Raw genomic sequence first — 20,579 nt, 5'->3', positions numbered from 1 at the left:
CTGGATAGTGTGCCTCCCTGTCTCCTCCCCTTCGGGCCTGACCTTGGCCTGTGCTGGAGGGAGGACTTTCCCTCCAGGGGTCATGCACAGGCTTGGTGGGAGACTGTGGATGCCACTTATGGCCACAAGGGCACTGTCTACTCCCCAAAGAGCTGGTGTGTGCCAGGTGAATTCCTCTGCTTTTTAGCTCGGACAAGCAGGATTCTGTGTTTTTTTCTTTCTCACTTAGAAGGATAAAGAGGCTTAGAGGGAACAGTGCTCTGAAGGGGTCTTTGCAAATCACAAAGGAGGTGGGAAAACCACTCCCTGTGGGCTCTGGCAGGTTCAAACCAGAACAGGACTCTCCTAAACAGGCAAGGCCCCGCCAGGACCTCAGCTTTGTGTCTTGCTTCACATCCTATCTTCTGGAAAAAGTAGGCCTGGGCTGCTAGTGGGCTTGAGAATTCATCGTGCATTATGGATGCAGATTCTGGGCCCACCTGAGACCTCGTGGTGGTGGCGGGTTGGCACTGGAGCACAGGGAAGTTTGAGGGCTGTTGGGGTAGAGGAATGAAGCCACATGAGGAGCTCCCACAAACAGGAGACCTTGAACATGGGACGGCTGCTACAGGACTTAGCCTGGAGGGCATCTCGGGGGAGCTGGCCACAGGCTGGGATCTGTTGTGTGGGATTACCTGGTGAGCTTTTAAAAACCTTGGCAGCCCAGACCAATCAATCAATATATCTAGAAGGAGCACGCAGAGCTGAGAACCTCTGGTTTATCCTGAATGTCTGAACGTCTGTCCGGTGTCCTGTGTAGTGGAATGAGCTCTTTTCTTACACTGAAGTAGTTGAATATTCATATACAAACACGGTAAAACCTTGGATTGGAACTTGTTCTTTGAGTGCTCTGCAAGATGAGCAAACATTTCTAATAAGTTTTTTTTAATTAAAAAATTTTTATTGTTTTATTTTTGAGAGACAGAGAGATACAGCACAAGCAGGGGAGGGTCAGAGAGAGAGGGTGACATGGAATCTGGGCTCTGAGTGAGGTGCCAGCACAGAACCTGACATGGGGCTCGAACCCATGAACTGTGAGATCATGACCTGAGCTGAAGCCAGATGCTCAACCTACTGAGCCACCCAAGCACCCCTCTAATAAGTTTTTAAAATTTTTAAAAAGACGTTTATTTATTTTTGAGACACAGAGAGACAGGGGGTGAGCAGGGGAGGGGGGCAGAGAGAGAGGGAGATACATAATCTCTAGCCATCTCCAGGCTCTGAGCTGTCAGCACAGAGCCTGATGCGGAACTCGAACTCATGGACCTTGAGATCATGACCTGAGCTGAAGTCGGACACTTAACCAACTGAGCCATCCAGGCGTCCCTCTAATAAATTTTAATTGATAAAGGAGTGATGTCTTTTAATATGAGTAGTATGTGATGCCAAATGTCACATGATCATAACTGAGCCAATGGTTCTTGAAATTTGTCTTGATATACAAGTGCTTTGGATCACAAGCATGTTTCCAGCATGAATTATGCTCGCAAACCAAGGTTTTAATGTGTGTGTGTAATTAATCAGGAGTGACATCCAGCTGATAGCCCTGCTGAGTTTATATACAGGAAACAGATATGCTCGAATATAAGGGGGAAACGTCTTTTACTCAAAATTATCCTTGGAAAAGAGTAAGTTGCCTTATATTTAAGTAAGAATAAAATCTCTCACAGTTCGGAGGTAGGGCTAATGGGTACTCTTAATTAGCAAGATCACTCAGGGATTTTTTAGAAAAGCAAAAAAATGTAACTATCTTCTGGAGGCATGACTTCATAATCACAAATGAGGCAGAGTGATATAAGAAATGCTTAAAGATCACTTAAAAGCAATCTGGTAAGTGGTTCTACACAGAGACTGGAAGTCCACACCAACGGGGTGAATGAAGGAAAAGGCTGAGGGTCCTAATGTAGTACAAAAATCCCCGGAAAGGAGAGCACAGTCTTGCCGACACATGGTCACACCAACACAGCGTGAGGCCACCCCAACACAGCCTGCTCACACCAACACGGAGCAAAGTCAGGCAAACACAGTGCAAAGGGATGCCACGGCTTGCGAGGGACTAGCCATAAGAGCAGTGCGCACAGATTCCAAAAGAGGCACCATCTCTAGACAGCAGTGACAGATTAGTCCAGCAAAGAGGTGACTCAGAAGGTGGAGCAAGAGATGCTGAAGACAGACACCGCAAGTCTTAGGTTGCACCTTACAAAGCTGCTCATGTCCCATCATTTTTGATCCACCTAAGCAGCAGCTTCGTTAGGTCTGACTTTATCATATGCTACAGAGAGAAAACAGCAATATTTCTAAGTTAAAATATAATATACCTTTGTTTTAAAAACTTTTTTTTAATGTTTCTTTTTGAGAGAGACACACACAGCATGTGAGCAGGGGAGGGGCAGAGAGAGAGGGAGACACAGAATCTGAAGTAGGCTTTCAGGCTCTGAGCTGTCAGCACAGAACCCGATGCGGGACTCAAACCCATGTACTGTGAGATCATGACCTGAGCTGAGACACAGAATCTGAAGTAGGCTTTCAGGCTCTGAGCTGTCAGCACAGAACCCGATGCGGGACTCAAACCCATGTACTGTGAGATCATGACCTGAGCTGAGACACAGAATCTGAAGTAGGCTTTCAGGCTCTGAGCTGTCAGCACGGAACCCGATGTGGGACTCAAACCCATGTACTGTGAGATCCATGACCTGAGCTGAAGTTGGACAGACGCTCAACTGACTGAGCCATCCAGGCATCCCTATAATATAACTTTAAATATGAAAGTGTAACTGCCTGAATAAATTATATAATTTATGTAGACATTTGACTAGTCCACCTACACCATTAAAGAGTTTTTATGTATAAGGTGGTTGCAAAATAAAAAATAAAATAAAATCTACTTCCTGGGAAAAGGGGGTATCCATGTACTTGGGACCGGATTCCTGTGACTCTTTGGCACTAAACTGCCTTTGTGAGGAAAAGACGTTGATCGAAGGCAACATCAACATCCTGTTTCTCATTGGATCTTGACCTGGACCATGGGCCCTGCTACAGGAGACACACTCAGAAGGGAGAATTAGAAATTAGGTGTCGTACGATTCCTTGGAGATGGGGGGGGGGGGCATCCAGGGCAGGATAGATGGTGGTGGGGGCCCCAGGAAACCACACAGGCCAATGGTGAAGGTTCCTGAAGCTATGTCTGTCTTGCTCCCATGGCACCCGCTGATCATGAGGTACTCATGCCCTGCTGGCTAGGCAGTCAGTGGGGGGTGAGTCACTTCCCGGCCAGGATCATCAGGATGGGTTTAGATGTCTTTTGCAGGTGTCATTATTATGTACATAAAAATCAGGGCAAGAATTCAATCCTGTGGGTCTATTCACACCAAGTGTAAAACTCACAAAGCTCTCTGCCTGAAAATGATCAATAACCGTTGTAAAACTCAGGTGTTTGGCATGACCTTGTTGGATGATTTCCCCTCTAAAAGTTCTTAGTCATGTTTCATGTGCTCTGGGGTGGGGAGGGGGGGCTGGGTGGGGGAAGGGAGAGCATTCATGAAGCCCCCTGCCTATGCAGGTGGTGTGTTTACTTATCCTGTGGGTTCACTTATAAGGTTCCATAACAGGGTGGAACATTCCACAACAATCCAGAGGCTGTTGGCCACTGAGCTCAGTGGGGGTGTCTGGTCCAATGTCACACAGTGAGTGAGTGGCAGAGGAAGGACAGGACCCCAGCTGCCCCATTCCACGGACCAAATTCCATCTTCCTGTACGAATTACAGTTTGCACTGAGGGGAGCCTCTCTGGGAGCCAGGAAACAAAACACTGGGTCACTGCCCGGGTCTACCATTTATCCATTGTCTTTCCTAGCATGGGTCACTGGCTTTTAATTTCCCAGTCTGGAGAAGGAACTGCTCCATGAGGTCATGGAATTCTCTCCGAAGTTCCCACGTAGACTCCAGTTTCTGACCTCATGGCTCTCTAGCACCTCCAGGAAGCAGGGCAGGGCCAGGTGACAGGCTGGGGGCTGACCCTCCACTGCTGTGGGGGCGTTTAGGAACCCTGAAGACTCTGCCCCTCATAGGGATTTGCCTCTCAGATTAGGCGTGGCTCAGGTTTAGCTGGAGTCCTAGGGACTCTGCTGTTCACACAGCAGAGGGCTGTGAAAGGCTTGTACTCATTAAAAAGAACTTTTCAGAACCTTAGGGTATCTGCTTATCCACCTGAATTGTGTGTGAGCCAGCCCCACAGTGGCTGCTTCAACGCCTCAGGTGAGAAGACAAACAGGTAACCAAGTGGCAGGTAAAGAAACTTCCATTTTGGGGCACCTGGATGGCTCAGTCATTAAGCGCTGACTTTGGCTCAGGTCATGATCTCACAGTCCATGAGTTTGGGCCCTGCATTGGGCTTTCTCTCTTTCTCTCTCTCAAAAATAAATAAAGATTAAAAAAACTTTTTTTTTTTAAAGAGACTTCTAGGGCACCTGGGTGGCTCAGTCGGTTAAACCTCCGACTTCGGCTCAGGTCAGATCTCATGTTTGTGGGTTCGAGCCCCGCGTCAGGCTCTGTGCTGACAGCTAGCTCAGGGCCTGGAGCCTGCTTCTGGTTCTGTGTCTCCTTCTCTCTCTGCCCCCTCCCTCTCATGCTCTGACTCTCTCTGTATCAAAAATAAATAAAAACATTAAAAAAAAAAAGAGACTTCCATTTCAGTCAGGGTGGTGCCAAGCCTGCCCCCCACCCCCACAACATCCATGGGTAACCACACTCTCCTTGACTGGAGTTTTACTGGGTACAGAGCCATGGGGACAGCCCAGGCCTGTTAGCACACTCCTTCCCTACTTACTTGCTTTGTGATCTCAGGCAAGTTACTTAACCTATCTGAGCTCCAGTTTCTTCATTTGTGGCTTGAGGATAATAAAACTTTCCTTGCAGAATGGTTTCAATGATTAGAATCGCTTAGACGGGTGACCAGCAGAGAGTCTGGGATAGAGCCCTCAACAAGTGCTGCTATTATTATTAACAGTTAGCGCTCAGAGAGAGCAGAGAGAGCAGACTGACTGGGGAGTCCCTCAAGCCACATGGAGACACTTGGCCGACTTGTTTAGTGCTCCATGGGGCGGCCCTGCCTTGGCACCAGGCTGCCACTGGCAGTTGCTGGGGGGCACCCTTGCCTGGCTCCGGGGCCCTGATCTAGAGGCTCAGCCAGATGACCTTGGAGAGCACAATTAGAAGCTGATTTGACCCTGAAGACAAACACGATTCCAAACAGGTCTGAAGGGCCGCTGTGAACAGTACCCCCTTTGTAACTTGAGCTTGCTGCATTCCGGGTAACAAGAGGCACAGACAAGGATTCCATCTCCGTCTGCCTCCCCTCAGCCTCGGCATCCATTAAACAGTGAGGCCCCCGCAGTGGCTCCCGATAGCATGGGATTAGCCCCAAGCATTGCTGTGAAGCCATTTTCAGGCTCTTAAAATCCAAGCAAACAGATCTGTAAAAAAAAAGCATATCTGGTCTTGTTTGCTGGAAGCACTCATTCACTGTTGGGTATTTTTTTTCAGGTCGCTCATTACGCTAACATTTAATGTGGTTCGCTGAGACTCGAGAAACGAAGACAGAAATGGAGCAGGGATAAACCTGGCAGAAAGACGCCCTGCCAGATGGCCTGAAGCAGGGGCAGCCCCCTCCTCAGCAAGTGGCTGCAGCCACACCTCAGAGACTGGGCTGGGGGACTCGCTACCCGTCCCAGGACCCTCTCCTAGCTGGGATGGAGGGTCAAAGACCCTCCGAGGGAGTTTCACCAGAAGAGCAATAACATGATCACAAGTTCTGTGCAGAGAGAGCAAAAGGCTCAAGGCAACAGAGAGAGAAATCTTCGACTTGAATTTACTCATGGGTTTGGGGTGTTAGTTCTTGAATTCCCTAAAAGAGGGGGCAGGCCTTTGGTCCCTCAGACCCAGGGAACAGCGAGGCGTGGTGGAAGGCTTCCCGCCTCCGATTCCTTGAGGATGACAATGGTGGTGGCAATAGCTGCAGTGATAGCAGCCAGGTCCCCTTCTGTGTGCTGGGCCCTGGACTTAACGTCATTCTCATTGGTCCTCTACTACCAGCGCCTGTGGCCAGGGCAGTGCTCAGAACACAGTAGGTGCACAATAAACACGCACCAACTGCGTGAATGGCACGGGCAGGAGCACAGCACTGCCTTTCAGGGAGGCTGGATGGGAGGCTCAGAGCGTCCATATGGCCGTTGTTCAGTGACAGCTCCAGGCCCCCCACCCGGCCTCATCCAGGGCCACCCCACTTCCCGGCAGGGAGGATCCAGGTCTCTGTCACCCCACGGAGGCCTGACCCCAAGGACATGCTCCACTTCGGTGAGGACTTCTATCTCTTCACTTCTCACCGCTGTAAAATCACCACTATAAATAACACCAAATCCCAAAGGGGTGTTTTGAGAATTAGCTAAAGGAGGTTGTAAAAACCTCAGGAAGAGGAAAAGGCTGCAGGAATGTTTGATGCTTGCATGAGCCCAGGGTTCCGACAGAGTCGGGGGCGGGCAGACTTCCTCCCAGAGCCCTGGGGTGAGCAGGAGGCCTGGCAAGGGGGAGACCTCACTGTGGGGTGTAACCACCCCTATGTTCTCCCAGAGCCCTTCTCAGAGGGGCCAGCTTGCCCCGGGGGCAGGCTTGGATGGCAGAGAATGAGGCCAGGGGTGGGGGAAGAGAATACCCTCATGGTAAAACTCCATTTTCTATTTGCGTCTGAAAGGCACTTGGCTGGTGAAACGTCAAAAGCTCTTCAAAAGCATTTTTGACAGATTTTCCCCCAGACTTGGCATTGAGCAATGTGAACATCGGAAGCTGTTGAAACCTGAAATAGCAGGTTTTAAACAGTAATGAAAATCCCCACTGTCTTTGCTCCAGCCTTGAGACTAGAAATGCTTTCTTAGACACACACACACACACACACACACACACACACACACACACACACACCTTTCAACTCATACTCCCTCACAAACTGTTTTTCCCTTCTAGCCTCGGGGTTTCCCCCGCATTTCTGAATTTGCAATCTGTCCACCTGCAGATTCTGGCTGGGGCACTCCAGCCAGGGAGCCAGAAGGCCAAGTTAACTCCTGAGGACCGTCAAGAGCTCTGGACTTGCTCTGTGAGCCTGGAGCACTGGGGACTCTGTCTGGCCACTCTCACTGTGTGTCCTCGGGCACAGGCTGTTATCACTCTGGTAGCTCAGTTCTCCCAGACCACCAGTGAGCGTGTGCAAGACCCTCCACCCCACTGGAGGAGGCTGGCCTGGGTGCCCAGCAAATGCTGCAGCCCATCTCCCCCCTCCTAGCCACGCTGTTGCCATGCGCATGCACCAGGTCAGGGCACGCTCTGTTTTATGAGACCTAAACTGCATTCAAAGAGCTGCTCTAGGACATACGTGTTTGATAGGCCCACGGAAGAAATGGGATTCCAATGAGAGACCAGTGATCTGTGGCTGTAACCGAGGACAATGGCAAAAATAAGGAGATGGTGAGGATAAAAACAAGCTGGGTGTTTTCCTTGGTGCTGGGGATCGGTCTAAGTGCTTTTCACAGCTGACCGAGGGTGGTTCAAGCTTAGATGAGGCCACAGCACAGGAGGGACATGGACTTGTGTCATCCTGACCACGTGCCCTGCTCTAGGGTCACTGACATAGCATGTGTCGAAACAAAAGTGTTCCTTAGGGGCAACAGCTTCTCTGATTCAACGACTAGGTCCAGGTAGTGGTGAAAACTCAGACTGCAATGCAGGGGACCCCCCACCCCGATTTCTCACTCCACACAAAGGCACCTGGTTTGACAAAGGACACTGAGGGGGTGGGTGGAGGGGCAGCAGGGCATGGAGGGGCCAGAGGCATCAGCTCTTAGATTTTTCAGCTCACTTCCACGCAGGCACCTCTCCTGGCAGTTTCTGGGGGCTCCACTGCTCTCTACCCACTCTCATACCCCCAGTGCCCAGGGCAGGTTTTCTGGCACAGAGCTGGAGCTCTGAATCACAGAGACTTGTCTGCAGGCCCCCAGCTTGGCCCGTGGGTCAGCCTTGCTGAGTGGGGGTTGGGGTCAGACCCCACCAAAAAGCAGGTGCAGGCTTTGGAAGTGGTATGGGCTGAAAAGCTTTCTGTCACAAGCTCCTCTCATGGCATAAGGTCTGTTCATTGCTAAGGCCACGAGGCTGAAACCCCCATCTCCCTGCCCAGAGCACAGAAAGGCCTCCCCCAGCTGAACGAGAGACCCCCAGACTTCCCAGGGCTCTGCAGCTCACACATCCTTCCTGCGTATTTCCTCCTTTGACCTCCTAAGGCCCCTGGGAGGTGCTGTGATTTCCACATCAGTCTGGGGCTCCGTGTGAGGGGCAGTCAGACCAGCCCACTTCCATGGGACCTTCGCTGGCACCAGGAAGCCAATGGTCACTTGGATCTCTTCAGTGAAAGGGAACAGCCACACTCAACACAGAGAGCCAACGGTTTTCTTTAAAAACACCATCCATTATAATCCCTCCAGAATAATTTGTTTCTAATTAGAAACACCCCATCATTTCAGCGGTGATTAATGCCTCTGGTCTTGAAACTGAAACATCTCAACTTTTGATCAAAAGTCATGCTATTCTAGAAAGAAATGCGATTTCCTCCTCTCCCATTTTAAGTGACATCTCCCTCCCCCCAGGTTGAACACCCGGCATTTAGCGGGTGAAAACAATGATTTGCACAGATCTAGAAATAGCTAATATCCCAGGAGGGGAGCCAGATGCTGGTCATTTTTCAAACATGGCAAAGAAGTAATAATGCTCTCAGCAGGGATGGGAATGTGAAGCCTGTCCCTCCTATGGGACCTGGTTGTGGTTCGGTCATTTGTGGAGGCTTGGTGAGGGGGAGGGGCCCTGCCTTCCCAGGCTCTGGGTGCTGTTCTCAGGTACCGTCACTCAGCTACGGGAGTAGCTTCCCAGGGGTGACTGGTCCTTCTTATTTCAGAGAGTGCAGGATGGCACCTGTGGGATGTCCACGGACTGGCTGGTCTGTCACCTCCCTGGAGACAGGCTTATCTTTCTCAACAGCACCCTGGGGCCAGGTAACAGGAGACGGCTTCGATGAAAAATGTCAAAGCTTCCAGACACACTGATGCCCCGACAGCCCTTAAAATTCTACTGATTTTCCTTTGGGGCAACTTGTGTGAAGCCTTCAAAGTCTGGAATGTCGGGAGATTTGGAGGCTGGTTATAGGAGAGGGTTTAAAAGTGCACTGACCCTTGGGGCGCCTGGGTGGCTCAGTCAGGTAAGCGTCCGACTCTTGATTTCTGCTCAGGTCATGATCTCATGGTTCGTGAGTTTGCGCCTGCATCGGGCTCCAGGCTCACAGTGTGGAGCCTGCTTGGGATTCTCTCTCTCCTCTGCCTCTGTTCTTCCTGGGCTTGTCCTCTCTCTCTCAAAAAAATATATATATAAACTTAGAAAAAACGAAGTGCACCGACCCCAAGCACGCAACAAGGGGACCGTGCAGAAGCTGCAAAGCAGAGACAAGATGTTACTTGCAAAGCAAATCTAGTCTAAGTGAAAATGTCAGGGTGAGGTCCATCCAGGGGAATCCTCCGACACTGACCTGGTCACCCAGCAGCAGAGAGCACAAGGATCCCCACGGGATCCTTTCTACTTCTCTGAGGAAGAAATGGGGAAAAGCAACGGGCAGATTTCTATTAACTGTACAGATTTCTGTAACTGTGCTTGCCAGCCCCCCAGGGATGGCTGTGGCAGAAGGGAGTGGTAGGGAGGCAAAGAGGGTGGGGGTCCCACCGCTGGGTTCTGTGCCACCCTGTCCCACCACACTTGCTCCCCGTATGTTCGTGCATGCACAGACTTCCAGTTCAGTGTCTGTGAACAAATTTTCAGCTTGGGAGAATGAGCCTGCACCTGGGTCCTGGCCACGTGCTGGGGAGGGGCGGGTGGCACCCACAAATGCTGAGTACTCGCCTCAAAGGCTCTCTGCACACCAATCAGAGGCCAGCAGATACCCGCCCTGGATGGCAGCCTAGATCATCCTGTTCCATTAATCTTTCTTGTGCTTACTCTCCTTGATCAGGGATAAGTGGTCAAGCCGGCTGTGGTAAAAAGTGGGCACTGTGGCCTTCTAATGCCTTACTTTTCCAGAAAGCTGGGAGGTGTTCTTCACCATGGTCTGGGTAGTAGAGAGGCAGGCCAGCTAAAGGCTCTCCCTTACCTGGTGGGCTGTGTGTGGGGGAGTTGGCTGGACCACATGCCTGTGTCCTCCGCTACGGAAGGGCCCTTGAGCATCCAGGAGGGAAAGCCGGAGCTGCTAGACCTGGAGTAGCGCTGTGCTCAGCTTCTCAGGCACTATTCACATTGATTTTCTGGCGTTCTGCAGCTCCCAGCACCAAAGTTCATGGTACTTTAGAAAACAAAGGCCCCCATCTGGTCTCTGGTTCTCAAAACCAGAATGGTTACAAGGGCTGGAGAAAGCCAGGCCCTGGAGAGCCAGCCAACAACTGTAGGGCATGTTGTGGCTCAAAGGCACTGTCCCATGGCCTCTGTAGCCCTTCTCGTTCTGTGTCCACCGCGTGGACTCAGCTCTGAACTGGGGCTCAGGAGCTTGGACTCTGCCAGGGCGGTGTGGGCACGCCACTTAATCTTGGAGCATCAATACTGGCTCTTCTATGAAACAGGGCCGGTGACCCTGGCTACAGGGCACAGGTGCAGAGATCACAGGGGAACAATGCCAGGTGCCCTCAGCCTGCCAGGTGCACGCAGCCAGGCCCTAACTGACCGCTCCTCACCTCTGCTTCCGGCGCAGGGTTATCTGTGACCATGGCAATCACCCTTCAGTAGCACAGGATGCACTTGGGGTGGTGACCACTAGGACCCTTCTAATTCCCCGAGTATTATGACCGCCTTAGTCCAATCCACACCTGGACATCTGGAGTCCAAAAATGTCATTCTACTATGTTGGGTAGCTGTCCCTCCGCATCTGCTGACAGTTCTGACATAGGACAACCACAGACGTCTTAGTGGTTAGAACCTAAGCTGTTGACAGCTTATTGACGTTTTGTTGGTCCTTTGTGATACACTGGTGACCTTTCTCAAGCTGGGGCCGACATGCTTGGTTAGGAGACAGTTTTGGGTATGGTTGTATAAAAGGCTGGGCACCCCTACTGATAAGACAAAGTTAGATGAGATCAGAAAGGGTTAGTCCTGGGGACTATGCTGCACAACAGTGTGAACATTGGTGATGGGTTTGGGGCAGGACAACGGGCTGAGTTGTCTAAGTGCTGAGTCACATATACCAGCACCCGAAGGCTCGGGGTGTCTCTAGAAACGGGCAGAGCCAGTATTAACGGTTCTCCATTTCAGAGATAAAGAGACCGAGAGCCAGGCAGATTAAGACACATAAAGTGGTGAGTCAGGGCTGTAACTCGGCCCCTTGATGCCTCTCTCACAGGACTATGGGTCTAAAGGCATTTTTTTTTGGGCAAGAGCCTTCAAGTAAAGTTCAAGTGAGGCCTCTTCCAATGTCAAGATTCATCCTGGGAATTCCATACTAAGTGTTTGTACATTCATGGGGAAACTGGACCTTTGGCCTCAGCTCTATCGCTCTGGTCAGGTTTCCTTAACAAGGAGTAAATAAAAAAGGAGGTGTTTTTGGCCATCCCCAAATTCACAGTGATCCAGATGCTGCATTTTAGCATAGACAGCGAACTTGAACCTGAGAAATTTGGCTTTTCTTCCCTCCAAGATTTTGGAGGTGTCTGTATTCGGACTTGTGAGGAGGTGGCCATTTGGGCACCAGATCTGGGTACGTTCTGCTTTCTAATGGCCAAAGTGTCTCTCCTTCCATAAGCCAGAGACGGGTACTGCCTGGGTCTATTGCCAGATTTCCAGATAGGGGCCCAAATCCAGACTTTAAGGTGGAATCGTCCTGGTTTTACATGTTAATAACTAATTCCAAAATGTCTAAGACATTGTGCAGGTCATGCAAACAGGCTCTCGGGCTACCAGTGCAGCCCAGGAGTGAAAACGCATTGAAAGAAGCAAATGAGTTTTCAGTTGCTAAGACCCAAAACAAACACAAACACTCTCTAGGCTGTCATTTGAAGTTTTCCTCAGAAAATCAGACATCAGCAAATGTCACTAGGAACTCTACAGTTGTTGGGGCACCTGGGTGGCTCAGTCGGTTGAGCATCTGACTCTTGGTTTGAGCTCAGGTCATGATCTTGCAGTTCTGTGAGATGGAGCCCTGTGTGGGGCTCTGCGTTGGCAGCGTGGAGCCTGCTTGGGATTCTCTCTCCCTCTCTCTCTGCCCCTCTCCCCCTCCTGCTGTCTCTCTTAAAATAAATAAGCTTAAAAAAAAAAGAAATTCTACACTTGGGAAAAGGTTCTCTAGAAGGCCTACTGGCTGGGGCTCACATGTGATGACTTACCTCAGCCCCTGGTAAACAGGCTTTAGAGAGAACAGGTTGACAGGTAAGAGGTAAAGGAGTAAAAGAAGGGCTAAACAGCAAAGACGTTCTCACGCCGGATTTACATTCCAGTGCTACGTAAGCCTCTCTGTCCCCCAGGGGTGCAGACCAGGCTCTGGAAGAAGGCTCTTCCTTGCCACCCTCAAGGCCCCTAACTATCCAGGCCCTCACCCAAGGGTCCTGAAATGAATGGAAGCGTTGTTTGCCTATCAGCCCCTTCCATGTCCATCTCAGTTAAGGCGCCTGTGTGGTCACGAGGCTTTTGTCATGGGTGGTGGCCACGCCCCCCACAGGGTGCTGGGGCACGGCCATCACGCAGCAGAGGACAGCCAGCTGGCACCCGGAGCACCCTGCTTTGTGCCTTGGGGGGGACATTCGATTTCCTTCCGACTGCACATGGCCTAGGGCCACCGGCACAGCTCGGAGAGAAAGTGAACTTGCCTGGGTAGACTGGGACCGCCTCGCTGAACTGAGCCGCGTGGGGAGACCCGAGCTCTCGCATCCAGAGGCCCCTGCGGCGTGGAAACGCAGGCGCGCTGCACTCACCTTGGACCAGTCCCCGGTTTTCCACTCGTAGCAGCCCGAGTAGTCCTCGCACGCCTCCTCTGCTCTCGGCCTCGTCGACGCGTCGCATTTGCCTTGCGAGTTGGTGCACGTCACGGTTCGCTTTTGGGTCCCTTTACCGCAGGTGGCAGAGCACTGCAAGACACCAGTTGGATGTTTAATCTGGTCTGATTCAGCTCAAGTTCATTCATGCTTCTTCAGTCGCTACAACGTGCCAGACCCAGGGCTGGGGACACAGGGGTGAGGAGGATCCTGGTCTCCTGGAGCCTGATGCACCTGGTCTCTTCTGTGACTCCAGCCAAGTGGCCAGTAATGGGGGAAATGGGGAGAGCTCAGGAGCACCCAGAAAACCAAACTAGGAACTTAGTGGCCCACTGCCGGGTCCCAAGGACCGATGTAGTAGATGAGTTCAAGGGGCAAATGCTGCTGGACCCTTAAGCGGAGCAGGTGAAGCCAGGGGAGGTCACCAAAGCAAAGATGTGTGAGGCCCCCGGCTCCTCCCAGCTGGGCTCCAGCTATATGCACTCTGCTTGGGCCAGCCTGGGGCAAAGGCCCAGATTCAGGTGGAAAAGGGCGAGATGCAAAGCCAGGCCACAGGTGACTTTCACGTAAGGCAGGTGGCAAGCTCTTGCAGAGAGCTACGATGACTCTTTTAGGCATAGACGCCAAGATGTAATGGAGCCATGTTCCCTGTGGCATTTTACCTACCTCTTGGGAGACACTGCAAGAGACAGTGTGGGGATGGGGCCAAGTAGGGCAAGAGGAATGACAAATTATGGGTGAGCCCCAAGAGTCAAGATCCCCATGCCCTCAGGCAGCAAGATACACTGAGTTACGGATAAGAGATGGAGTGACAAGGTGTAAATAGTGAGGACCTGCGGGGTGTATCTGGAGCCTGCTCCTGGCTTGATCCTCCTGAGCTCAGGGAGGGACCTCCCCAGGCTCAAAGAGTGCTTACCCACCTCCACACTAAGCAGAAGGAAGCCCAGGCAGAGCAGACCCGTGGCCTTAAAAGGACAGGACTGACAGTGTGCACGATCTGGCCAGCAAGAGGAGGAGACATGGCCTGCAGACTCAGGGAGCTCTCCCTCTTGTCTGCTGGGTGTGGAAGCCCTGTCCCCATCACGCAAACAAATATGGAGCCCGTGAAGACAGTAGGCTGAAGGCGGCATTCTGCCAAGATGTACAGACACAAGGAGATCCAGGCTGCTTGGGAGAGTTTCTCCCAACAGCTGGGTCCCAGAGCTATGGTGGGGACAGCTCATGAGCTGTAGTAGCCCCAAAATGGAGCCCTAGCAATATGAACACCTATTTTCATACTTGCTTGATTTATCAGAAACATACAGCAGTGATATTCTTGAGCTACAATAAACTTGAATTTTAAGAAGTTCCACTGTGTCCCCTGAAAAAGTACACATAGAGGTCAAATGTTATTCTCTATATTTCCATTAACGCTTATCCCAAAATGTTATTTAGCTTTATTTTTTTGATGAATTCCATTTAGCTCTCTGAGGGGCCCCTTGGGGTTCTTTTCTTTTTTCCTTTTCCTTTCCTTTTCTTTTCTTTCCTTTTTGAAACTTAGATTGGCTTGTTTTAGAAGAAATATACAGGCAGGGCCATGATTCCACAATTCATAAGTTTGAGTCCCAAATTGGGCTCCGTGCTTACAGTGAGGAGCCTGCTTGGGATTCTCTCTCTCCCTCCCTCTCTCTCTACCCTTCTCCCCCTTTCTCTCTCTTTCTCAAGGTAAATAAAGAAATTTTAGAAGAACCACACAGGCTTCAGAACTGGTCACCTGGGGGGAGCTGGAGACCATGTGTATTTGGTCTTGTGTGTGGGTGAGGGACTGGTTTAACAGGACCTTGAATACAAGGGGTCAGTCTATGGCAGGTGTCACCTTCCTGGGCAGGATGGGCTGTGGCCAGGAGGGCTGCTGCAGGGAGCCTGGTTTCTGAGTGACCTTCTACTTCTCTGCCTGGTGATGCTCCGTGACCATTTCATCAGCTCCACCCTCACCATTTGACCTGTGGGCTCTTCCCTGGCACCAGCACCCACACCATTGGCTCATTCTTCAACTAGAAGCCTACTTACCACTTGTTGGGTTGTCTTACTCTACTCTTTGTTCTCTGCCCCTCTCCCTTGGATTTCAAATGCTAATGTCCAGCCTGTTTCTTTAGCAAACCCTAGCTCAGCCCTTCTGAGCAGCAGTTTTGGCTGGAAGCCTTAAGCCTTGAGAAAGGGGCAGCACTGCAGGTGGGGTTTCCTTTGGAGGGACCTAGGAAGGCCATGTTCAGTTTCTCTCTTGGCTTCTGATCCAGGGACAGGGACCAGAAGTGCAGGACAGGAGAGAGAGTTATGACCTTTTGCTTCCTTCCTGGCTTCTACTCCTCATTCTAACACAGCTGGGAAGAAGATGGGGTATAGACAGTAAGGGTGATCAGCACTGCTGACTGAATAAAGGTAACTTTGTCGATAAAATAAATTTCTCTGCTATTAGAAACTTAAACCCATCTGTTTTAAGAAGAAATATTAAGGGGGCTGATTCAGCATGAAGTAGAAATCCGAGTTTGGTGAGCATCTCATGAATAGGGGTGAGATTTGATTCCAGTTTGAATGTGCAGAAACACTCATTTGGCTCAAGGCTGGGCTGAGCCAGAATTAGATTGGCATGGATGCTATTTCAGCATTAGGATCACATAAGCACAGAGATATAGATGTGAAATTAGAGATATTTCTTTAAATCTTGCTTCAGCTGTCTCACCTTTTCCAATCTGGTGTTCTTTTTAATACTATGGTGATAGTTGATAATGTCAGGCTTGGTTAGTTTGGTAAGGACCTTTTTCTCTTTTTGCTATGAGAAAAAATCCAAATGGTAAATGTATGGCTTTGATATGATTAAAGCATAAATCTTGTTTGGATCAAGAGCCAGGTGATGAAGGGCCTTAGGCTCAAGGTGGGCTGGGGGGAAGACTGCGTTCCTGCCTCTTCCCCTCCAGCAAGTAGCCCCCCTCCCTAAAAGAGGTCCCTTGAATGTTCAACTCATAAACAGATCTTGGTACATAGACCTCTGTATGTAGGTCTTTCTTTTTACATAGAAAAAAATCAAAATTTAAAACTTTCTCTTTTCTATAAATATCATAAAGGGCATGTTAAACACTCATGTCTTTAAATGGATACATGTCAAGATCTGTCTGAAAAGTAATCCCCATTTAGAGTACCCAAGGGCAGACTTTTTGTTCGTTAAGAATGGGCTGAATACTTTCTTATTCAAAATAATTCCAACTGTTTGGCAATAAAAAGGAACTTTAAAAATATTTTCCACACTGAAGAGTGTCTTGGATTTAGCCTTTCTGACTTTCCTAGAACACACTTGATGGAGGATCTGAGGGAAACTTACCCTTTATTTAGCTATTTTTTTGTTTTATGGCCAAATAGTCAAAATCATTAACGCAAAGTCAATGCAAAGCCTTGAAGGATGATATTACCAACGATAAAATATTTCCAGAATCAGTCTTCAAAGCTAAAACTTAAGGCTTAATTGACCTCTTTCCAACATGTTTTATGGCATAAGGTGTGTGACTCCGACTTGCACACTAAAAACTTTCCCTCCCAGTATGTGCTTGCCTCTTACAATCCACAAAGACTGACACAGAGTTCAAAGAAAGCCTGTGATACCACCTTCCAATCTGATCACACTAAGGTTCAAATATGTTGAAATAAAATAAAAGATCAGTCAGTTGGTCTGCCTGTCTACCTACCTATGTATACACCTACATATCTACCCACCCATCCACCCACTCACCCACCCATTCTTCCATCTATCCATCCATTCACTCATCCATCCATCATCCATCCATTCACTCATCCATCCATCATCCATCCATCTATCTTTATATGAGAATTGTCATAGGAAATGGGATCAAACTGCGGTATATATCATCAAAAATGTATACATGATCCAAACCACATTATCTATGCTTGTTTAGCCATACTGTTATCTCAGATGGAATTTAAGAAAATGTGACTTGAATACATCTTTTGGATATCTGGGGGGCGGGGGCTGGTGAGGACTGTGAGGTATGGCGTTGAGTCACAAATACCATGGAGATAAAGGCACCAATTGGGTGGTGGACAGGGTCAGAGGCCCTGTTGGTGGGTTCAGCACTGGTGACAGCCCAGGCACCCACCTGTGACCACTCAGATGCCTCCCAGATGGACAGGCAGTCCTGGCCTTCACAGCTCTGCAGTGGTGCTGGCCGGGGGCCCGGGCAATAGAGGGGCCGCGTGGTGACATGTGTGCCGTTCTGCAGCTGGTACACGCAGGTCACCTCCCGATGCTGGATGCCCTTCTCACAGGTCGCTGAGCAGGGGCTCCACGGGCCTGCCACCCACCTGTCCAGGAGGAGGAAAGACAGTGAGAGAATAACTGGGTGGGGAAAACAGCTTCCCTAGAGGGCCTTGTGCATAGAGATCGTGGTATCTTGGGTCTGTAGTGTGAGAGAGGGAGATTGTCACAGAGCTTTGCAATCAACTTTAGAAATAATTCTGAAGTAGTAGGGCAGTGGAAGCCACAGGAGTTGAGTGGTTCGATAATGTATTCAAAACAAAAAGCCTTCTGCACACGACACCTCTATGGCAGATTTAATTATTGCTCCCAAGTGGTCTCTCTCCTTGTAGTGGGATTACATATCCCACCCACGGTCTATGACAGTGCTTTATTCAATGGGGTGTGAGTGGACACAAAGCTGGCCATGTCCCAGCAGGAGCTCTGAGTGTGATTATGTGGTTTGGCTCTGGTTCTCCCTGTTTCCTGCCCTCTGCCATGAAAGTAGCAGGTCCCAATACAGGGGAGGTTCCAACAGCTGAGCTCTGTAATAACATGACACCATTTGCTGCAAGCCATCGATATTGGGGTCGTTTGTCACTGCAACAAAAGCATCCTTGACAAGGGATGCTCCACGGCCAGCTTGAACACACCAGGACCAGGTTACTCCCTGCTTTCCAAGGAGTGGATAGCCCTTTTGGGTGGGGATTGTCACTCTTGAGGAGGCAACTTGTGGGCTGTGATAGGATGGAGCTTTCGAAAGTGCTCAACTAGAACTCAGCCTACCTGCCTTATCTTTGAATGACCCTGATTCCGCCACAGCCTCTGTTGGCCTCGGGGTGTTGTTAGAAAGCTGAGCAGTTGCAAATCATGATTTCTCAGGCACCAAAGGGCTTCAAATGCCCTTTTGGGGACGCAAAAGGACTCTCTCCTATTTGGTCCCTGCATGAGCCTCAAGTCCACCTAGCTCCCAGGAGCTCCCATATTGACAAAGTGGCTCAATCTGTGGATGATCATCTCTGACGACCATGCACCTCATCACCAGCTGGAGCAGTCCTAAGTTGCTCAAACCAAGTCTGAGTATGCAATCCTACTGTTTAGAAATAACAGCAGTGCTGGGGCGCCTGTGTGGCTCAGTTGGTTAAGTGTCCAACTCTTGATTTCAGCTCATGAGGTCATGATCTCAAGGTTCGTGAGATGAGGCTCCACATAGGGCTCTGTGCTGACGGTGCGGAGCCTGCTTGGGATTCTCTCTATTCCTCTCTCTTTGCCTCTCCCTCACTCATGCTATCTAAATAAAAAGCTTTAAAAATCCTTAAAAAAAAAAAAAGAGAAACATCAGCAGTGTCTTCCCACAGGTAAGGTCCTTGAGGGGACACTGGATCATGCCAACCCCCACTTCATCTCCAGTTCTAGCTTAGTTGCTCACGCACCCATCCTAGCATGGCACATTCACTGAGGGCTTCCCATGTGCCAGGCACTGTCCTAGGTTCTGATGATGTGACAGTGAACAAGACAAAGCCCTGCCCTCCAAATCTTACCATCCTAATGGGGACAGACAGTAAACCAACAAATGATACACAATAGAATATGACACAATAGACTCTATATAACATATATCATATATGAATAGAGAAGATGCCACATGGTAGAGAAAAGTAAGGCAGTGTAGGGAAGGTCAGAGGAGGAGGTGAGGCATGAGCACACAAGTGGGCAGGGACAGCCTCACTGATAAGCCAGAGCCTGGAAGGAAGCATGAGAGAGTTAAGGACTGTGGTTTCCTGGAAAAAGACTTGCAGGCAGAGAGCACAGTGGGTGCAAAGGCCCTGGGGTGGAGTGTGCTGGCAGGGTTGAGGAGCAGCAAGGAGTCCAGTGTGGTGGAGAAGGGCGAAGGAGAGAGGAGCAGAGAGAGGGACATAGAGGGCACAGGGGGAGACTCCACAGGCCCTGGCTGGCCATTGTGGCTCTTTGAATACGATGTAGTCCCAGAGGGTTTGGAGAGAGGAGGGATGTGACCTCCAGGGCAGCAGCAAGCAGACCAGAGAGGAGGCTACTGCACCAGTCCAGGCAGGAGATGAGGGGAGTTTGTACCAGCTGGGGGTAGTGGCAGTGGTTGGGGTAAGTGTTGAGAAGATGGAGCTACCCAGGTCCCTCCCTCCACTGTTCCTCATCATCCCTTGGGTAAGTTCAGGTCCTTTCCTCTTTCAGTCCCCTTGGAAGAGCTCATCACTGTCCCCCACGACCCCAGGATTAAATTCAGGTAAGTGTCTCTTCCCAGACCCCTTGCATAAGCTGCGGAATGGAAAGGGATGGAATGGAGTGTGTGTACCCTGGGGTGTGAGGACAAGTGAAATGTTGCCCATATGTTGCTTACCGCAGCTGACACACATCAGCTGGTATAACTTTTAGCAATTGTTACTCCTTATCTTCTCGGTAGGAGTCGATGAAGTCCCAGAGGGCAGTGAGCAAATCTTGCCCCCATTTCAGCACCTGACAACTATTTAAATGACACTGTAAGAACTAAACCAAATCCTTCCTCATTTCTCCTTGTTCTTGTCTTTGGAGTGGCATGAGTGCCTCCCTAAATATTTGAAGACCACTCTTTTGTGCCTCTTTTAAGTGTACTCTTCTCTTGATCAAAATAATTTGCATGTGGCAGATTCTGAATCCTTTCCCTTCTAATTCTCTAGTCAGTCACTACCGTTCTCCCAAAGGAGGCTTGATTGTGGACAAAATGGCCCAGATGGGGTCTGAAGCAGCAGGAGAGAAAGTGATGATTTTCTCCCTCTCTCAGTGGAGGCTCCATGTTTATTAATGCTGCCCAGCTCCGCGCCATTTCTTTTCTTTTTTTTTTTTACACATAATCCCAGTTTATTTTTTTTCCTCTTAATATTTTTTTACAGTTTATTGTCAAATTGATTTCCATATAACACCCAGTGCTTCTCCCTACAAGTCCCCCCAACCATGACCATCAACCCCTCTTTCCCTCCCCCTTCCCCTTCCTCTTCAGTCCATGGTTCGTTTTCAGAAATCAGTAGTCTCCCTTGATCTGTGTCCCTCACTCTCCCCCGCTCTCTTTCCCCCTTCCTCTCCCCATGGTCCCTTGCCAGGTCTCTCCTGTTAGACCTATGAATGCAAGCATATGGTATCTATCCTTCTCTGCCTGACTTA

At 49.8% G+C, this 20,579-nt stretch overlaps 1 protein-coding gene across 1 annotated transcript in view; it reads right to left on the bottom strand.

Annotated features, from left to right (window-relative positions):
• ADAMTS17 (ADAM metallopeptidase with thrombospondin type 1 motif 17) overlaps positions 1-20,579 on the bottom strand; it is a 337,603-nt gene that overhangs the window by 2,855 nt on the left and 314,169 nt on the right. The window contains exons 21-22 of the mRNA XM_029952287.1: positions 17,272-17,476; positions 13,067-13,219 (exon numbers count right to left, since the gene is read on the bottom strand). Of these exons, the coding sequence (XP_029808147.1) occupies positions 13,067-13,219; positions 17,272-17,476 (358 nt within the window). The remainder of the gene's footprint in view (positions 1-13,066; positions 13,220-17,271; positions 17,477-20,579) is intronic.

Source organism: Suricata suricatta, chromosome 9, assembly GCF_006229205.1.
Source record: "Suricata suricatta isolate VVHF042 chromosome 9, meerkat_22Aug2017_6uvM2_HiC, whole genome shotgun sequence".
Classification (NCBI taxonomy): Eukaryota; Metazoa; Chordata; class Mammalia; order Carnivora; family Herpestidae; genus Suricata; species Suricata suricatta.
The sequence above is the reverse complement of the archived record's forward strand: the minus strand, read 5'-3'. Positions and strand labels throughout refer to the sequence as shown.